The sequence below is a fragment of the Dendrobates tinctorius genome, unplaced genomic scaffold (assembly GCF_039654945.1).
Source record: "Dendrobates tinctorius isolate UK_male_01 unplaced genomic scaffold, ASM3965494v1 ptg000084l, whole genome shotgun sequence".
Taxonomy (NCBI): Eukaryota; Metazoa; Chordata; class Amphibia; order Anura; family Dendrobatidae; genus Dendrobates; species Dendrobates tinctorius.
The window spans coordinates 1,293,106-1,314,676 of record NW_027361752.1 but is presented as its reverse complement, the minus strand read 5'-3'; the positions used below and the strand labels follow the sequence as shown (position 1 = coordinate 1,314,676).

Sequence of the window (21,571 nt, the reverse complement as noted above, 5' to 3'; positions counted from 1 at the left end):
ATCCTAGGGGATAAATTGTTGTTGTTTTTTTTTTTTTTTTTTTTTGGGGGGGGGTGGATCAACCCTTTAATTATATTGTTGTTTCCGTTTCCTGTCAAAAGGTGGTAGGGGTCATCTGATTTTATGGGGTCCTATGCTTTCAGAATTGACTGAGCACAGATATTTATTTGATGGGGTAAAGAGCTAAAAATTTGATGCGCCTTATTCTTTATATATTTCTCCTACATCGCACACCCTTTTTCATCAATGACATTAAAATGGTGTTTGGGCCAAAGCAATAAATAAAAATTCTTCTTCATCACATTATCCTCAGCAGCAACTCCATCAGGTAAGGAAGATTTTGAAGGAAAATGGAATTGTTGTGTCCCACAAATGGGAACAACCTGTAATATATATATTCTCTATGTTGAGTTTTTCCTCCAATCAGCAAATTCCCTGTTGTTGCTAGGTAGAATTAGACTGTGTGAAGATTGTCCCTATGTCCCTCCCGCAGTTGAGCTCTGTATTAGGTTGCTCCTCCCTTCTTCTTCAGTTTAGGCTACAGCAGGCATTACTGAAGACGCATGTGTACTCCCCTGTACAGATTACTCCTTTTTACCTACTGTTCATTGTAAACTAATACAGGATTTTGGAAGAAAACGGCATCGTTTGTCCTGGTCTATTTACAGTTGCAGTGGCGGTCGAGTTAAAACTATCTGCGGACGCCTGCTGGTGTGAGTACAAGTTATACAATTATCTAAGAAGCTGATAATTAAAACACTTGGGATTTGCAGCCATCAGGAAGAGGCAGAATAGGAATCACAGTCATACACAAAGGACACATGAATTTAATTTAGTATCAAGGTCTGCACCAATAAATGGTTTTATTTGAGGGTTTTCCTCTCATAGAACAAAGAGCTCGATGTGATTAAACTGGTGTGGTCAGTAGAGAACCTAACGTCACTGCAAAGATGGAGCGCTGCTGTGCAAAATCTCCAACAGGGCCTCCAACTCTCATCTTTAATGGCATTGGTCTTCTCATATGGACCAAAGTGACCTTTTGGGCCCTCTTAGGCTCCAAAGCCTCGGTGCAACTGGAACTTTGGCACTCACTATAGTTACACCCCTGGTTGGCAGCATAAAGTAAGGAAGAATTGGGCAGTTAGATTGGATGAGAGCCTTAGATATTTGGTGAGGTATCTTCATATGGCACTGTATTCTCTCCAACAAGCAAAGCTTCTAGTGGGCAATACTTGTCAAAAATGTGCCATGATTAATTATCTTACCCATTCCAGGTATCTTCATATATTACTTCCATACGGTGAACATTATGGACTCCATATTACGCCATTTTAAAAACCTTTGCAGAGATTTTTACTGAGTTCTTCACCAGATTTTGCATTTCGAGCAATGCTGATAACACTTTGATGCAGAGAAAAAAACCATATTAAACGTGATACCAGAAGAGCATTTCTAAATGAACTTATTACAAAACACAGGTTTTATCTGACAGCGAATGGCTTTTTAGGCTTCTTCCGTTTCTTCAGGTGCACACCAAGCATGAGAAATGCTGTCAGTACAATGGCTGCCCCAGTCACAGTATATGCAATTCCTAGAAACATGTTTTTTCCTCCGCACCATGACAGAGTTGATAGGATCACATGCTTTTTCCCCCCAAACCTGGATACAGGAAAATCTGAGTGTTTAAGTTAAGATTATAATGAACTGAGTTTGTAGATGGAACAAGAAAAGATTGTCCATTCATAACATAAGCTTTGCTCTGTGTTTAGCATTGTACGCTTAGGCACGTGGTCAGTCTTTTCAAGGCAGCTCTGCCTTGTCCAGGAGCAGAGGGACAATCTCCGCTCATTCCATCCGAATCCTCTGGCCCAGATTGGACATAACAGAGAAATAAGTAGTTCCTCCATGTCAACAAAGGTTCACGTGACTCACATTTTTTTGTGTGTACCTGTATATGGTGTGTATCCAGTGTCATGCTGTTCCTCTTCTCAGTGACGTCACAGCAGACTAGCCGACTCACTCTGTGCTCTATGTGTGAGCCGAAAGTCTCTTTAAAGGTTTGCGGTTTGCTCACACTGCTGTGTAACACGGCCGAGTGCTATGCAACGTCTCATCAGAAAGAGCTCAGCCCAATGTTATACTACGGGGCAGTGCTGATCTGTGATTATTTTTTTATGCTGATTCGGCATGAGAAAACAGTCACAGCATGCTATGAGTGATTCTGATTTGGATCACACGCACCCATACAAGTCTATGGATGCAAGTGAAATATCGGACTGCACTCGGATGTCATCCAAGTGCAGTCCAATCTACTCTCACAGAAAGAATGGAGAAGAGACAGGTGGAGAAATTAAGTTCTCCGTCTTCTCTGCACCTGTGTTGTGATTATCTCATACAAGAGAATCCAATCACAATCAGATGACACGGATCAAACTCTGACAAAGTTAGCATAATCGCCCCGATATTCTCACAAAAGGTAATATACGCCAGTGTGAGCGAGCAAATACAGTGAAAGTCTTGTCCAAAGCCATTATAGACTCTCATTGTAAAAGCCACTTTGGGAGGGCAGTACATTAATGTACTCATACTACACGCCATATACATATATTTAATGGAAAAAATATTCATGGGAGGGCTTCTGTAAATTTGATGCAGAAGAATGCCAGGACGGAGACAGGGTCAGGATGTGAAACATTATTATAGGATGGGTCTACATCAAATTTGATGACAACAGAATCACACCTGATCTTTGTAAATTTGGTGTGCTGAATTCAAATATCGCATCCATTTGTTTACTGTGGGTACAGAAAGTATTCAGACCCCTTTAAATTTTTCACTCTTTGTTTCATTGCAGCCATTTGGTAAATTCAAAAAAGTTCATTTTTTTCTCATTAATGTACACTCTGCACCCCATATTGACTGAAAAAAAACATAAATGTTGACATTTTTGAAAATTTATTAAAAAAGAAAAAAAAAATATCACATTGTCATAAGTCCAGCTGTGTTTAATTGAACTGATAGGACTTGATTTGTAAAAGCACACACCTGTCTATATAAGACCTCACAGCTCACAGTGCATGTCAGAGCAAATGAGAATCATGAGGTCAAAGGAACTGGCCAAGGAGCTCAGAGACAGAATTGTGGCAAGGCACAGATCTGGCCAAGGTTACAAAAGAATTTTTGCAGTACTCGAGGTTACTAAGAGCACAGTGGCCTCCATAATCCTTAAATGGAAGAAGTTTAGGACCACATAAGTCTTCCTAGTTCTGGCCGTCCAACCAAACTGAGCAATCGCGGGAGAAGAGCCTTGGTGAGAGAGGTAAAGAAGAACCCCAAGATCACTGTGGCTGAGCTCCACAGATGCAGTAGGGAGATGGGAGAAAGTTCCACAAAGTCAACTATTACTGCAGCCCTCCACCAGTCGGGCCTTTATGGCAGAGTGGCCGGACTGAAGCCTCTCTTCAGTGCCAGACATATGAAAGCCCGCACAGAGTTTGCTGAAAAATACATGAAGGACTCCCAGACTATGAGAAATAAGATTCTCTGGTCTGATGAGATGAAGATAGAACTTTTGGTGATAATTCTAAGCGGCATGTGTGGAGAAAACCAGGCACTGCTCATCACCTGCCCAATACAATCCCAACAGTGAAACATGGTGGTGGCAGCATCATGCTATGGGTGTGTTTTTCAGCTGCAGGGACAGCACGACTGTTTGCCCTTGAAGGAAACATGAATGCGGCCAAGTACAGAGATATCCGAGATGAAAACTTCTTCCAGAGTGTCCTGGACCTCAGACTTGGCTGAAGGTTCACCTTCCAACAAGACACTGACCCTAAGCACACAGCTAATATAACAAAGGAGTGGCTTCTGAACAACTCTGTGATCATTCTTGACTGACCCAGTCAGAGCCCTGACCTAAACCCAATTGGGCATCTCTGGAGAGACCTGAAAATGGCTGTCCACGAACGCTCACCATTCAACCTGACGGAACTGGAGAGAATCTGCAAGGGAGAATGGCAGAGGATCCCCAAATCCAGGTGTGGAAAACTTGTTGCAAGACTCATGGCTGTACTAGCTCAAAAGGGTGCTTCTACTCAATACTGAGCAAAGGGTCTGAATACTTACGACCATGTGATATTTCAGTTTTTATTTTTTAATAAGTTTGCAAAAATTTCTACATTTTACAGTCAACATGGGGTGCAGAGTGTACATTAATGAAAAAAATGAACTTTTTTGAATTTACCAAATGGCTGCAATGAAACAAAGAGTGAAAAATTTAAAGGGGTATGAATACTTTCCGTACCCACTGTATATGTGAGGAGGATGCCCGTCGCGATATTGTTGCTGGCCCTTATGGTCCTATGGCATGGGGATGCCTGGAGTAAGGGGCTAGCAGAGAATAAGCACACTCTTCTCAGTGTTGCGACGTAGGAGCGGGTGTTAAATGGTGGTATTGCATGGAGATAGCTGCACCTCCTATGTTTAACTCACGGATTGCTGTGAGTATGGACATGCCGCCCGGATGTGACCATTGCGTGTCACCGCCAGGCGATACGTTTCACCTACTGAAAAAGTCGTCTGTGTTCCAAGAAGTGACTTCACCGCAAACATAAAGTGCGTTGATTTTGATGTAAGGCAGTGCGATGCATGACACCCGCCGCATATTGGTCTTGAGGGAACAACCAGCAGTGGTAAGGTGCTTGGATGGTAAGACAGCTTCCCACTGACTGAATAAGGCCGGGGTCACACTAACCGACGCAAAATGCGGTCCGTAGTTTACAGGCGTAATACGGATGATTGACCCCTAAATATTGATCCGTATGTCATCTGTAAGCAAGGTGTGGTCACGTATTTTGCGCATGTAAGCATCCGTATGCTGAGATTTTCTCGCCGGCTTGCAAAATGGACATATAATGGAGCCTTATGACAGGTTTTATAACACAAACCAAAGAATAGATATAGACACATAGAATGTATATATATATATATATATATATATATATATATACACACATGTCATTGAGACACACATATATATATATATATATATTTATATTTCACAGAGTTCTTCATAGCAGAATAGCCGCTAATTCAATTGCCGGCTTTTGTCAAATCATTCCCCAACCCGACAGGAAATGACACATGGTTTACATACAGTAAACCATTTCATTTCATGTTTTGTTTTGTATGTCTTTCATTAGTAATTAGATGAGGATTGATGTGTAAAATTTGGGAGGTGTAGGTGTTAATTTAAGGGGTTAATTCGTTGTAACAAAATGTGTGGGCTCCCGCGGTAATTTGTCAATGCGGGAGCCCACACATTTTTTTACAACGAATTAACCCCTTAAATTAACACCTACACCTCCCAAATTTTACACATCAATCCTCATCTAATTACTAATGAAAGACATACAAAACAAAACATGAAATTAAATGGTTTACTGTATGTAAACCATGTGTCATTTCCTGTCGGGTTGGGGAATGATTTGACAAAAGCCGGCAATTGAATTAGCGGCTATTCTGCTATGAAGAACTCTGTGAAATATAAATATATATATGTATTCTATGTGTCTATATCTATTCTTTCGTTTGTGTTATAAAACCTGTCAGGGTGAGTTTACTGTATAGCGCACTGAATTGCCGGCTTTTCTAAAAGACACCTGGTGCGTATTTCTCGCAAGTCACATGTGTGGTCCGTGTGTAATGCGTATTTTTAGCGCAGCCATAGACTTGCATTGGCGTACTACGGGCATAGTACGCTGACAATCGCAGCATGCTGCGATTGGCACGGACCGTAGAATACAGATGAGAAATATATGGCTGATGGGAGCTGCCCCATAGAGAATCATTGGTCCGTGTGTAATGCGTGCTTTTAACGCCTCTCACTCGTCCGTATTCCTCTCTAGGGTGACCCCGACCTAAGACTCTCTCCTGAAGAATCTTTTTCCAGAGGAAACGCACTGGGAGAAGCACACTTCACACCTGACTATATCCTCAGCAGGGCATGATGGCAACTGAACTTCTTGAAGGGCCATGTCAGACCCAGCTATCTGACTCCTAAGCTTCATTTTGGGTCGGGTCATTTACGTATTTTTATTTGTAGGTGATGTGAGAGTTACAATGGCTTTGCACTTTTTGACCAGCTGGACTAATTTTAGGTATTGGTTTTCTAGGTTTTATCTTAACATTAATTGAAAGTTAAGTTTTAAGTTACCACATATCCCTACAATATATTTGACATTTTGATTGCATTTGTTAAGGGAAACGTGCGTGACCAAAATTCTGCCTTCTTGAATTTTTTTTTCTTTTTTCTGCCCTGGTTATGGATCTCTGCTTTACTGCTGCTACTTTACGGTATTAAGTTATCTAACAAAATAAATGAATCAGCTTTAAGGATACTGTAATCAATGACGAAGCTGTAATTTCCAGCCGGAAGCCCATCAGTGAACTCATCTATTCTTGAGAGACGTCTATAAAGCTTCCTGAAGAATGGGAATGCTGCCACCCTCATCCAATTGATAAAGTCATCATTTTTGTAACCGTTGTTATTAGGGTCCGGGTCAAGAGCATAAGCCGGTTTCTGCCAATATGGCGGCCTGGCACTTCCTGCAAAAATAAAAATGAAATGGTTTCTTGCCATTAGGGAATCCCACTGACAGAAGGGCTGCAAAAATATTCAGTTAAATGATATAATTCTACATTACTTCCAAATGCCAGGAACCAAGGTTTCTGGACAGAACATTGTGCACAGAATCACACTACCTCTGTCAGCTTTACCTATAGCCCTTTCTGGTGCCAAGTCTTTTCTGGGTTATTGGTGCACACAAACCCAGCTCCCCACATGAAAAAATGAATTATCAGACTAAGAAACCTTCTTTGCTCGATGGCCTAGTTCTGATTCTCACGCGCCTATTCACTGATAGACAGCGGTCAGCATGGGCAATCCGAGGACTCACCAGCTAGGCTGCCCCACACGCAGCAGTCTGTGATGCATTTTGTGTCCCAATACCTTTTTATTATAGCCAGCATCATATTTGTAGCTTTTGGGCATAACAGTAACTCCCGACAAAAAACATATGTTTTGAAGATGTTCTGAGGTAGTTTTCTAGCTATCCGAACATGACACTTGTCAGAGTGGCTCAGATCCTTGCGCTTGCTCATTTTTCCTGTTACCTACACATCAATACATGAACTTTCAGACCTGACTGTTCACTTCCCACCCTTTGACGAGTGCCATTGTGATAAGATGATGTTACAAATAGAATCATTTTATTCACTTGTCAGTGATTTTAATGTTATGTGATCATCTCCATGTATATTGTTCATAAGGATGTTAAGTTTCCTCAAAGCAAGATAAAAAATGTGTGTCCCCTTTCTCGTTTACATGGCACTAAGTCCTTTTCTCTTTTCCTGTCTTTTCCGTACAGCCAAGTTTCTAACTTGTATCCCGTACAGAAGACTATGATACCATCAACAAGAAAAAACTTCTAAATCTTAGAACACTTATTAGTAAAGTTTGTCTTAGCCCTCATTTCATTAACCCTAATTCCTAAAAAGTTGGGTTCTGTGTAAAATTGAAAGAAAACAAGAATGCCATGATTTGAAAATCTCTTATAGTCATATTTTATTCACAACAGCACCTAGAACACAGATCAGAAGTTGAAAGTTGGATTTACTTCTTTTTCTAAAGGAAATGTATTTCCTTAAATATGAACACCCTTAAACTAATTCTTTGTTAAAGAAGCCTTTGAATTTTTACAGCAGTTAATCTCTATGGGAAGGACTCAAAATGACATATTAAGAACTAGAAATCTTTGACCACCCTTGCTTGCAGTGGTTCTTCAAATCTGTCAGATTACGAGGGCATCTTCTGGGTACGGCTCTTCAATTGAATTTAGGTCTGGCATCTGACTGGAATTCTGATTCTGGACTGTTACCTGACTACTCCTTTTGACTTACCCCTTGGTATATCTCAAGCCATCTTAGTACCTGACCCAATACCTATTGACTTTCCAAGCCTCACGGCTTGTCCGAGAGTGGTGGTGGCTAGCCTCAGTTTCCTGGTGGTTTGTACAACATACAGCTCATGATGCAAAAGGTTTCCTGGCAGCTCAGAAAGAACTGTGAGACTCCGGTTCTCATCTTCCTATATTAAAATTTATTTCCATCTTTGAGATGCAAACATATTTGAAAAAATATGCACCAGGGCTGTGGGAGAGGAACCCTTGTCAGCTCCTTCTCTGACGTAGAGCAGCTTGATGCTGTCAACGTAATGCAGGACACAAGGGGCAGGACGTGGTGGGGAATGATAAGCGCTCAATGTAGGAGCCGAAGATTTATATGTCCTGACATGTACTGTAGATGGAAGGGGGGGGGAGAGGTTTTGGGGCAAAATGTTACTACAAGGGCAATTGAGGGAAAATTGAGAAAGGGAGCACAGGATAGCGAGTGTATGTGTGATGAAATTATGGAGAGGGGTAGTGTGTGGGGGGGATATTATGGAGAGGAGAAGTGTGGAAGGATATTATAGAGAGGAGAAGTGTGGATAGATATTATGGAGAGGGGCATTGTTGGTGATATTATGTATAGCGGCCGTGTACGGGAATGTCATGGAGAAAGGCAGTATGGAGGTTATTTTCTGTAGGTAGCACAGTGAGAGGCAATTATTTATTCAGGGGTACAGCATAGGAGATATTTTTATTCATTGGGCATAAATGATACTTTAATTTTTAAGGGCACCTTGTCGGAAACTGCTGCAGAATCCCAGAGAAGAGGGAAGTCTAGAGAGATGACCTCTAGGCTTGAAATCTCATCATGGTGGTCTGTACTACATGAAGACAAAAGGGACGGGAATGTCTTCAATTAGAGAAGTCAACTATAAGGTTCCTGGATGTAAATGTTTATTTGTGGTAATGCCTGCATCTCATCAGTGCTATTGTTTTTGTATGATCTGCACTCTGATAATGTCTGGAAACAACAACTCCCAGCATCTCCAAACCATTGTTAAAGACATACTGGGAGTTGCAGATTCACATGATACAAGTGTATATGGGGCTGACCCTTTGAACACTGTACTAAGCTTGGTGCTGTATTCATGTATTGATGGTGGTTCTAGCTCTGCCTTTTTGTATTGATGGTGGTCCTGACACTACATTCATGTACTGATGGCGATTCTGGCGCTGCATTCATATACTGACAGTGGTCCTGGTTTTGCTTTTCTGTACTGACAGTGGTCCTGGTGCTGATTTCATTTTCCGGCTGTGGTCCTGGCACTGCATTCATGTACCGACTGTGGTTCTAGCGCTGCAGTCATTTACCGAGGGTGGTCTGTGGTGCTGCATTCATGTAACAGTGGTTCTGGAACTGCATTCATGTACTAACAGTGGTTCTGGAACTGCATTCATGTATTAGTGGTGATTCTGGCTGTGTATTCATGTACTGAAGGTGGTTCTTACACTTCATTCATGTGCAGCCAGTTATTCTGTCATTGTACACATGTAGCAATCCATAATGTGCTTTATGTCTACGTTAAAACTGGAACACTCTCAAAACTTATAGTTTTTAGATTATGAGGAGGAGTTGGTGAGTTTCTGCTCAATTTCTGCTTCACAAACTCAGTGTAAATTAGGGTGTGTTTACTAAGTTTTTGAAGCAGAAACTTAGCAAAAACTCTCCAGATCCTCCTCAAATGCTCAAAACTTGGTTTTAGTGATTTATAAATGTACTGACGATGTTTCTGGTAAGGTATTCATGCATGTAGAATTTTTTTTTACAGCCCTTGGGATTAGTTCAGTATGAAAATGTGGCCCTTGGACCAAAACATTTGTGTATCCCAATTATAAAACTGCTGTATAATGCTCAGCATTGATAGGGCCTTTCAAAATGTGTAAGCTGTCCTTGCCATAGGATCTAATGCTCTTGAGTCCACAGGACACGGAAATCGTGATTTCTGTAAATTTCAAATTTTGGTCTATCTGTGCACAGAACAGTTTCCATTTTACTCAGTCAAATGAACTTTGGCAGAGAGAAGATGGCAGTGTTTTGGCATTGAATTGATATATGGTTTCTTGTTTGTATGACAGATCTTTCACTTGAATTTGTGGATTGCATGGTCAACTGTGTTCACAGAAAATGATGTCTGTAAGTATTCCTAAGCATGCAGTTTGTTTTTAATTTATTGCCACCTGAAGGCCCAGGTATCCATCGGCATTGTCCCTATTGCAAATGGGTTTCTCCAAAAATCTTTTGCTGTTATGTACTGTAGATGATGGGATATTCAAAGTCTTTGAAATTTTATGTTGGGTAATATTTCTCTGAAATTGTGAACCTTTGACCATCTTGGCATCTGGGAGATTCTGCCTCTTTATTATACACAGTCCTGTGACTCAGTCCAGCCCTGTCCCAACATTTTTGAAATGTGTTGCTGTAATCACTTTCTAAATGATTTAATATTTTTCAAATAAAGTAGAAAAATGTGAGAAAGCGATGTGGGAACTGATCTCTTATTTCCAATTCATCCAGCACATCTGTTGTGCCAGACCTTTCAAAAACTCATGTTACATATGCTACACATTGCATTTTTGATAGCCAGCTCACCAGTTTTGCAGTACAAACGTGCAAAATAGCCAAAAGTGAACTTGTGCTTTTTTGACATAGGCTGTGATCAGTTGAGGCACAAGAGAATTGATCTTGATGTCACCGATAAATTGAAAACCTAGCTCTACAAAACTAGATAGATGGTCATAGACCGGGAAAAGCTGAGAAATTATTTAGCCATCTATGTTACAAAGTGTAGAACACTTCAATAAAACATGGAGCAGTGTAGCTAGTACTGCCTATGTCTGGAGAAACACAAGGAGAAGCCTTTAACAGCAGCCCCTAGAGGAGGGCTGGCTCCAGAGCTGTCAATCAAAGAAGAGAAGGGCAGAGATAAATGCAAATCCAGTAGGTGAGAAGGGGCACTGAACTGTTTAGCCACGCCAAGGGTGCACCAAGCGCCTGTACTTGGTATAATCAGTCATGCCGTGCTGACAATCTCCTTTTTTAATTTTTAAACTTTGAATGTTGATTCCGTTATTACAGGTAGTCACTCCACACAAAATGTTTCATAAATAGCATTTACCTTCGCCCCCCGAAGATGCAACAAAGCGAAACGCGCGTTGGGGTCTCTCTGCCCACACTTTAGCCAAGTTGGTTTCCAATATATATATGCACTGTTTGACATAATTACTATTATTGCCAGTATATATGTTGTTTTGAGCTGCTGAGTCACTGTATTTCATCTGTAAACTTTGCTGCCAGTTTGTATATATCTCTATATATTTTTCGGCAGCTCCGGTTTTTTGGTCCTCCTTTATTGCACTATTGCACTTTATATTCGTCATCTATTCTTTTTTGAGAGATATTTGCCTACTTACGTGTGTGTGTGTATATATATATATATATACACACATACATATGTATATACTTTATGTAGGTCCTTTTTGACCACTTTCACTATTCATATACATATATTTAAATATATGGATATGTGTATATGTATATATATATATATATATATATATATATATATACTCTGTATTGCACCTTATATCTGGCTGGTATTTTTACTCTTATATTGGTGTTTCATGTATGGTTTACTAATATTTGCATTATTGTCATTGGCATATATGATATACTGTATATGGATTTCACTAACTAACTAATTTATACCGACCCGGTTTCAGTGTGGCATTCAGGTGTCACTGATTCCCTTTTTTTTAACTGTTGGACTACATACTAATTTTACTCCTCATTTGAAAAAATAATAAAATTTACATTTTTTTATATTGCTCCTTGGTCCTATTTCTTTCGGGTTTCTGTTGTAATATTATGGCTGAGACATTGTTTATTTAGTCTTCTTTTGGGATTTTAACATTTGAACAGGTAATTGTATCCTGCAGACTCGAAGGCCATTAATTGGAATGGCAAGCATCAGGACCTCACAATCATGATCTCATGGTGCCGATGAGGTTAAAGAGGGAGTCACAACACTCTATTAACCATGTAGATGCTGCTGTTATTATTGACAGAAGCATCTAGGAGGTGAAATGGCCATGGTTGGGCCTAACACCGATCATGGCTGATGCAGCAAGGTGTCAGCATAGTGTACAGATGACAGCTGCTGCATTTTCGAGGGATGCTATCTTCTTAAGTCTCAGGTCAGTAAAAACAGTAAAAAGTCATATTGCACTTTAGCCAAGATAACTAGAACATGGGGAACATACTTTACCTGCAAAGGCCTGTACGAGATCGTCCTTAGGTTTGGGGTTACTGAACTTCACATTCTTATCTGACCACCAGGTGTTTCCAGTTTTCCACATTGGAACAGGTTTTATGTTAGTCAAGTCCTTATGATAAATTAATGCTATTGTATCTAAGGCAAAAAAAATGATATTATTTAGGTTAAAGGTTTCCTCTACATCTGAGTGCGCATTTCATATCTTTGCAGACATTTTTCTGAAAAGTAAAAAAGAAAGGTTCTAATTCAGTAACATTAAGGTTTAAACAACACCATGACACCAGGTCAGGCGGCCAGAGATCTTTGTATGGTGGTACATCACAGCATAATGCTAGTGAATGGGGTCACATTGTGACTTGCAAGGTGCACGACAAGTAAGTCTCGAAAAATTGGAACCAGTAGGACCAGATGGGGCCAAAGCCATTTTGCAGCCTTAGCCTAAGCTCCAGCTCAAGTACCAAATACACATAATAAATTAGTAAATTGTCCTAAACACCAAGAGCTTTACTACCAACCACTCTGCTGTTTAGGAATTGTTTATTGCTAATATTTAGACTATATATGATAGTTTCATGTCAACACTGAACTTAAATAAAACGCTGAACTGAGAGTATTATGTGGGAAATATAAGTTGATGTTATGTGGGCACTAGGGTTGAGCGAAACGGGGGTCGGTCAAATTGATAAGTCGCCGACTTTTGCTAAAGTCGGGTTTCGCTAAGCGAAACCCGACCATAGCGTGAGGTCGGCCATGAGGTCACCGACCCGCGCGCCAAAGTCACGTTTCCCATGATGCTTCCAGCGCCTTTTCTCATCCAATCATCAAGGACGCACACTGTGGGCAACGCGATGACATCGGCAGCGGCCACCATCATCTTAGAGAAGGGCATTCCTGTGATTGGCTGGCTTTGTGTGGCATCACAGTGACTATAAAAGCCCTGACCGCCGACCGCCATTTTACTTCTGCCGATCTTAGCATAGGGAGAGGTTGCTGCTGCTGATTCTCAATAGGGAGAGCGTTAGGCAACAAAGAAAAAAACTGTGCTTCTTCTGATAGCGATTTCAACTGTAGAGTTAGTGTGCAGTGACAGGGGAGGATTTTTGTGTGTGCAGCAGCACTGGTAGTTATTAGGCTGCCTTATAAGGCTACCTCATAGCTGCATTGCTATGTGCACACTGCTGTGCAGACTGCTTTTTTAATATCAAAAAAACTTTTATTCTGATTTTCTGCACAGTTACAGAGGGTTCATTTTTTCACACACCATATAGAGGTGTACGCTCCTCACAAACTACCGTGTACCGGCTGGTATCACGGACATATACATGCTATCTGTGTGTGACTCCGTAAAAAAATAGATGGAGATTTAAAATTTTCCATACATACACCGTATAAATCTTTCCGCTTGTCAAACAGTATCGTATATCTGCTGTTTGGATTATGGTCCAATCTATACAGAGACAGCGCGTGTGTGTGTGAGTGCGTAAATACATAGACGGACATTTCCATTTTTCCATACACCGTATAGGGCTGTCCGCTTCTCTAACAGAATCGTATATCTGCTGTTGACGCCGTAAAAAAATAGACGGATATTTAAAAATGTCCATACATACACCGTATAGAGCTGTACGCTCCTCACACACTACCGTGTACTGGCTGGTATCACGGACAAATACATGCTATCTGAGTGTGACTCCGTTAAAAAATAGACGGAGATTTTCATTTTTCCATACATACACCGTATAGAGCTGTCAGCTTCTGATACAGTACCGTATATCTGCTGGTTGGATTACAGTCAAATACATACTGGGAGAGCGTCTGTGACTAAGGAAATATATACGGAGATTTAAATTTTTACCTACACCTTATACAGCTGTACGCTCCTCATACAGTACTGCTGGTATTTTTGTTACATTTTCACAAACATGAGGAAGTATGGTGGAAGAGGCCACGAACGTGGGCGGGGGAGCAGCTGGTACTGATGCTGGTGGTGGTGCATCTGCTGGTTATGCCAAAAGCACAATAGCAGCTAAGGCAGGAGGTGTTGAGCCTGCGTCATCGCCTGGCACAAGAAGGCCTGTAAGGTTCCCTTTTCTGGGAGTAGGAAAACAGCTTTTAAAGCCAGTGCATCAGGAACAGATTTTGGCTTACATTGCCGAAACAGCCACCAGCTCTATTGTCTCCTCTTCTGAACTTTCAAAACCTGCAAGCACTGAGTCGGCAGTGCAGGCTCCTGGTCAAGAACAACACCTTCCCTTGTGTCTTTCAACCCCACCAAAAGTGAAGGATGCGGCAGCCCACACTTCAGATTACTCCATGGAGCTCTTTTCACATACCATGCCTGGGTTATCCAGTTAAATCCTGAATTTCCCAGTCCAAGATGAATCTGACATGGAGTGCACTGATGCACAGCCACTGCTAGATGTTTCTGCTGGTACATTGACCCACAGCACTACATTGCCCTCGCAGTCTACTGAGACAGAATCTGACCCTGATGAAACTCAGGTGCCCCTTCCCGCATACCATACCACCTTACACGGCGACAAAGAGGAAGGTGCAGATGAAATTGAAGAGGAGGTGATGGATGACCCAGTTGTTGACCCGGATTGGCATCCATTGGGGGAAGAGGGTGCCGCTGGCAATAGCTCAGATAAGAAGGATCCGCGGCAGGCATCGACATCTCAGCAGCGGTTATCTGGCAGCCCGTAGCTGTCCAAAAACGTGGAACAAAAACCAAAAGAGGTGCAGGACAGCTTGGCCACAGCGTGCAAGCCCTGAAAATTTATACCATAGTAGGAAGAGTGCAGTTTGGCACTTCTTTGTCAAAAATCCTACTGATGAGGCAAAGGTTATCTGTAAGAAGTGCGGAAGGACCTTTAGCCAAGGGAAAAATCTCAGAAATTTGAATACCAGTTGCATGCTTAGACATTTAACCACCATGCACTTGCAAGCGTGGACGGACTACAAATCCTCAGGTACCACATGTGCACCTGCTCCAACTGAAGGTAGCTAGCAACGCTCCATCGCTTCCCCCACTGTAAGACCACTGCAACCGGTAAGCACACCACCAGCAATAAATGTTGAGGTGTCGTCGCAAGGCAAAAGCAGTCAGGGAATCACAATGATTTTGCAACGAAACAATAAATCTATGCCATCACAGCCAACACCATCATCATCACTAACCCCCTCTCAGTCCGTCCGGTCCACTGCTAGTTCCCCCATATGCAGCTCTCAAGTCCAGCTCACCCTAGCAGACACTCTGAGTAGGACAAGAAAGTACTCATCCTCTCATCCGCGTACACTGGCTTTGAACGCCTATATTGCCAAACTGATCTCGTTAGACACGATGCCCTTCCGTTTGATTGAAAGCAAAGCTTTCCGAGAGCTCATGGCCTACGCTGTCTCATGCTATGACCTACCCAGTCGGCACTTCTTTTCTCGAAAAGCCATCCCTGCCCTCCACCTGCATGTGAGAGACCGCATTGTCCATGCACTCAAACAATCAGTGAGTGGAAAGGTGCACCTCACAACAGATGCATGGTCCAGTAGGCATGGCCAGGGCCGTTACGTGTCCATCACTGCGCACTGGGTTAATGTTGTGGATGCAGGCACCACAGGGGACAGCAGCGGTGGAACAGTGCTGCCTAGCCCACGGTATAGGAAACAGTTGGCTCTAGGCGTTCGACCCTCCTCCTCCTCCTCAAGAAGCAAAAGCTCGTCGACAGAGCGCAGTCGCACGAGCACTCCATCCGCAGCTGCCAGTGTTGCACACGAGGTGTCCCATTATCGAACAGCTAGTGGTAAGCGGCAGCAGGCTGTTTTAAAGATGATGTCTTTGGGCGACAACAGACATCGCGGAGGTACTGGCCAACAAACTGAGTCATGGCTGGGCAGTCTACATCTTGAGCCAGGCAAGGTAGTCAGTGATAACGGCCGGAATTTTGTGGCAGCCATGCAAAACTCACACACATACCTTGCCTGGCTCACACTTTGAACCTGGTGGTGCAGTGCTTCCTAAATAATTATCCAGAGTTAACAGCCCTGCTCCAAAAGGTGCGAAGACTGTGCTCGCACATCCGTCGCTCGCCCGTACACTCCAGTCGTATGCAGAAGCTGCAGCAATTGCTCCACCCCAACAAGCACCGCCTAATCATAGATGTTGCAACAAGGTGGAACTCCACCCTGCACATGGTTGAGAGGCACTGCGAACAGAGGCAGGCTGTAATGCATTTGTGGGAGGATGCACGGGCAGGCAGTTTGAGGGCAGACATGGAGTTGTCGGGTGTGCAGTGGTCAAAGCTGAAAGACCTCTGTAAAGTCCTTCAGTGTTTTGAGGAATGCACATGGCTGGTAAGCGCAGACGACGCCATCATAAGCATGAGCATCCCACTTATGCATCTGCTCATGCAAATTTTGATGCATATTAAGGATCAGACGTCTGCAGCGGAGGAGGAACAGGAGGAGGAGGAGGGAAGCCTTGATGACAGTCAGCCATTGTCTGGTCAGGAACTGTCCTGGACGAGGTGGAGGAAGAAGAGGAGTAGGAGGAGGGGGATGATTATTTTGGGGAGGAGGATGCTTCTCTGGGGGCAAGAGAAAATGTTGGCATGGCAAGGTCAGGTACAGGGTTTGTGCGTGACAGGAGGGATGTGGATTTGCCAGAAAGTGCTCCTCCACCCACCACTGCCAGTGCGTCATTGACACCTGGAACATTGGCCCACATGTGTGATTATGCTTTGCGGATCCTAAAAAGGGACCCCCACATTGCCAAAATGATGAAGGATGACGACTACTGGTTTGCCAGCATCCTCGATCCACGCTATAAAGGCAAATTACACAACATCATGCCACAGGAGAACCTAGCGATAATATTGGCTAACAAACAAGCAACTCTGATGAACCGTTTGTTTGAGGCATTCCCAACACACAGCAGCGGTGCTGGTTCTCCAACGAGCTGAAGTGGGCAAAATGGAAGAGGTGTTCGTGGTACACACAGCCGAAGTGGCGTTGGAGACAGGGGTTTCATGACCATGTTGTGGACTGATTTCTCAAGTACCGCTCACACGACTGGTAATACTGCATAGATTGCAAGTGACAGGAGACAGCAGTTGTCAACTATGGTTACAAACTACTTCTCCTCCCATATCGATGTTCTCCCTCACAGGTCATTCCCCTTTGACTATTGGGCCTGTAAACTGGACACCTGGCCTGAATTGGCACAATATGCCTTACAGGAGCTCGCTTGCCCTGCTGCTAGTGTGCTATCTGAAAGAGTCTTCAGTGCTGCTGGATCAATCCTGACAGAAAAAAGGACCGTCTGTCGACCCAAAATGTTGATAATCTAACCTTCATTAAAATGAACCATGCATGGGTTTCAAAGGATTTTGTCCCACCTTCCCCTGATGACACATAGGTTGCAAGAAATTTGGCTCGCTTTTGTCCTCCTCTTCCTCGGACTTGTCAAATTCCTCCATTTGCAGCTGCTGAATGTACATCCTACACATCAACATATGCCATTTTTTAAACCTCCCAAACTGGGCTGCCCCCCCCAAGGGCTGGGGTCACCACCTTGCGCAAGTGCCGTTGCTCTGTACAGGTGGGTGGGCCCACTCTTGGCCGACGGCACTGGCACAGGGCCAATCATAGTACAATTCAGTGTCTCTGACAGTGAGGGGTCCCACTCGCTGTCAGACACCCCAGCGTACTATGAGGGGCCCTGTGCCAGTACCATTGCCCACGAGTGGGCCGCCCCTGCTTGCTCATGGCCACAGCACTTGCAAGTTGCAATACTTACCTCTCCCTGCTCCACCGCTGTGTAGTCTGGGCAGTTAAATCCTTCACAGGGACGGCCACTACAAATTTGGTGAACTGATCGATGATGGTTAAGATGTAGCTATGGCCTGTCCTGCTGGCCTCTACCTTCAGATGATCAATGGCTACCATTTGTAATGGACGTCAACTCACAATCAGATGCAGTGGTGCTTTATGATCAGCTTTCACAGTTTTTCCAGTCACAGACGTGTGACATTCCTGCCACCATTTTTCAATGTCTCCTCTCATGCCAATCCAATAGAATCGCCTACGGCCTGTGGCTTCTGTCTTTTGCACTCCAAAGTGACCAGACACATCATGATAGGCAGTGAGGACCATGTCTACATCTCTCCCTGTGATCACAATTTGATGGAGACGAGTAACGGTGATGGGATCCAAGCTATTGCGATACAGCAATCCTTTTTTCACAAATAACCGTTTTCGCTGTCTCCACAGACAAAGTAATTGAGGGTCAGCATCGCCTCTGCGAAATCTACCGGGAGGTTTTCCCGTGATCAGTAATTCCCAAATTTCTGCAAACACTCGACTTTCCGTCTGTACTTGTATCCATCTAGTTTCCAGTAGTGGAGAGTCTGGACTGGCTTACTGAGACTTAAATAAATATGAAGATTTAAAAGTACCCCAACAATGTATACTGGTGTGCGCTTCGAATACATTTCCCTTTTTCTACTTTTTATATTCTGGTGTAATCCATACTGAGCCTGTGAGTGTCTGTGTCTGACTCCGGAAATATAGATGGAAATTTACAATTACCCCTAGACTGGATACACCAGGTATCTGCTAATACAGTACCTTTGTTCTAAATTTTTTATTACGGTATAATCCATACTGAGTGAGTGTGTGTGGTTTCCTCCGTCTATATATACAGAGATAAAAATTTTACCCTATACTATATACAGCTTCTATCTTATTATACAGTACCTTTGTTCGACATTTAGTATTACAGTCAAATACATACTGGGTGAGCGTCTGAGGGTGACTACGGGAATATCTATACGGAGATTTAAATTGTACCCTATAATATATATACTTGCTTTCTTGCTATTCAGTACCTTTTTTTCAACATTTTGTGTTATGGTCAAATGCAGACTGAGTGAGCGTCTGAGGGTGACTCCGGAAATATATACGGAGATTTCAAATTTGCCCAACACTGTATACAGCGCTGACACAGTACCCTTTTTTTTGCTATTTTGAATCTGGTGTAATCCATAATGAGCCTGTTAACGTCTGTCTGTTACTCCAGAAATATAGTTTAAGATTTAAGATTACACCCACACTGTATACAGTTGTACGTTTGTGATACATTACCCATTTACTGCTTTTTATATTCTTGTCTAATCCCTATTGGGCCTGAGAGCGTTTGTGTCTGCCTCCTGAAATATATACGGAGATTCAGAATGTTTAAACCATACTATATATACCTTCCTATATTACTTCCTGGCGCCGCTGGAGTGGCAGCCTGTTACAGTAGCTCCTTCTTTGATCTCCTTTTTTTCTATTTTCTATTTTTCCTTTCTCTTTTTTTTTTATTGTTACTCCAAAGGGACATTGCACTATGAAAAACCATAAGAGGACCTGGACCTTTGATGGACTTTTTACCTTGTTTTTACTTGGATCTATTGTGTTGGGAAATCCAGGAACTGAACAAGACCCTATTGTCTACTCCAGAGAAGCTATACTGCTGCTTAGGGACACAGCAAGGCAGCATGCTGCTAATAGACCAGAGGACATTCCACCAGAAATAAGGAAGACTAAGAGAAGAGGTTGCAGAGCTGGAGCCCTCAGGAAAGCTAGAAGAAGGCGCTATAGACCTGCTCTTCCCTCCGTCATTATGGGCAATGTGAGATCACTCGGGAATGAGATGGACGAACTGTCGGCGCTGACCAGACATCATCGGAAATTAAGGGAGTGCAGCATGTTGCTGTTTACAGAGACCTGGCTCACCGAAGGTACTCCGGACACTGTTGTCTCGTTGGACGGCTTTAAACTCATTCGCGCGGACAGGACAAGGGAGAGCGGTAAGAGGAAAGGCGGAGGGCTGGCGATATTTGTGAATGATAGAGGGTGTGACTCTAGGCACATCGTGGTCAAAGAGCAAACATGCTGTAAGGACATTGAGCTATTAGCTGTGGGCATGAGACCTTTTTATTTACCGAGGGAACTATCGCATGTAATCATGATAGCTGCATATGTCCCCCCTTCTGCGAAAGCTGATGCCGCCACTGAGGTCCTACAATCCACAGTGAGCATGATGCAGTCCCTTCACCCCCAAGCACTCCTTCTGGTTTCGGGAGACTTCAATCATGTGTCTCCAACATCCATACTACCCAGTTGCACACAGTATGTTACCTGCCTCACTAGAGATAACAAAACATTGGACTTGTTCTTTGCCAATGTGAGAGGGGCATATGCCTCGTCAGCCCTACCGCCCCTTGGAAGATCGGATCACAACCTAGTGCACCTCCAACCCGTGTACAAGCCACTTGTACAGAGAGAACCTGCTGTCACTCGCACAGTGAGGATATGGACTGAGGAGAGTGATGATGCTCTGAGAGACTGCTTTGAAACAACCACTTGGGAAGTGCTGCAAGATTCCTATGGTGATGACATGGATGGTCTCACACACTGTATAACGGACTACATTAATTTCTGTGTAGACAACACAGTACCCACAAAAGTAATGAGGTGCTTCTCTAACAACAAACCATGGATCAGCCCCGGAATAAAGGCTCTCCTCAAAGAGAAGTTGGCCTTCAGATCAGGTGACAAGGGCAGGCTGCGAGAGGTGCAGAAAGATCTGAAGAATCTAATCAGGCAGGGAAAGGCTAATTATAAGAGAAAAATTGAACTGAAACTGTCACAGAAAAGGATCCATGAAGTCTGGGAGGGTCTAAAGTCTATATCTGGGCATAGACGGACTGTCTCCAGGATGGTTGTAGATAAAGAGGGGCTTAATGAACTTAATCTATTCTTTAACAGATTTAATCACACACTGGCTGCTCCTGCCCCTGCATACCATTCACACCTCTCTGCTACAATAACCTCACCCCCTGCTGCAACTTGTCAACTGAGCCAGGGTCTGTTCTTCACAAGTACCCAGGTTGCAAAAGAACTGAATAAGATCAAAGTTTTGAAGGCTGCAGGTCCTGACGGCATCAGTGCAAGACTAATCAAAACCTGCGGGCACCAGCTGAGTGAGATCATTACATATCTGTTCAATATGAGCCTGAGAATGGGTATAGTACCACAACTGTGGAAATTATCGTGTGTGGTACCGGTTCCGAAGAAACCTTATCCGAAAGACCTTAATGACTATAGACCTGTAGCATTGACATCACACCTGATGAAGGTATTAGAGAGATTGGTTCTCACACGTCTCCGTCCTCTAGTGAGCTCGGATATGGACCCTCTCCAGTTTGCCTACAGGCCGGGCATTGGTGTGGATGATGCCATTATCCACCT

The 21,571-nt window shown here is 43.1% G+C and overlaps 1 protein-coding gene across 2 annotated transcripts in view; it reads right to left on the bottom strand.

Annotated features, from left to right (window-relative positions):
• Positions 1-826: 826 nt before the first annotated feature.
• LOC141097314 (cell cycle control protein 50C-like) overlaps positions 827-21,571 on the bottom strand; it is a 76,248-nt gene continuing 55,503 nt past the window's right edge. For both annotated transcript variants that reach the window (XM_073584389.1, XM_073584390.1), the window contains exons 3-5: positions 12,272-12,415; positions 6,400-6,606; positions 827-1,675 (exon numbers count right to left, since the gene is read on the bottom strand). In XM_073584389.1, coding sequence (XP_073440490.1) covers positions 1,482-1,675; positions 6,400-6,606; positions 12,272-12,415 — 545 coding nt within the window. In that variant the 3' untranslated portion in view covers positions 827-1,481. The remainder of the gene's footprint in view (positions 1,676-6,399; positions 6,607-12,271; positions 12,416-21,571) is intronic.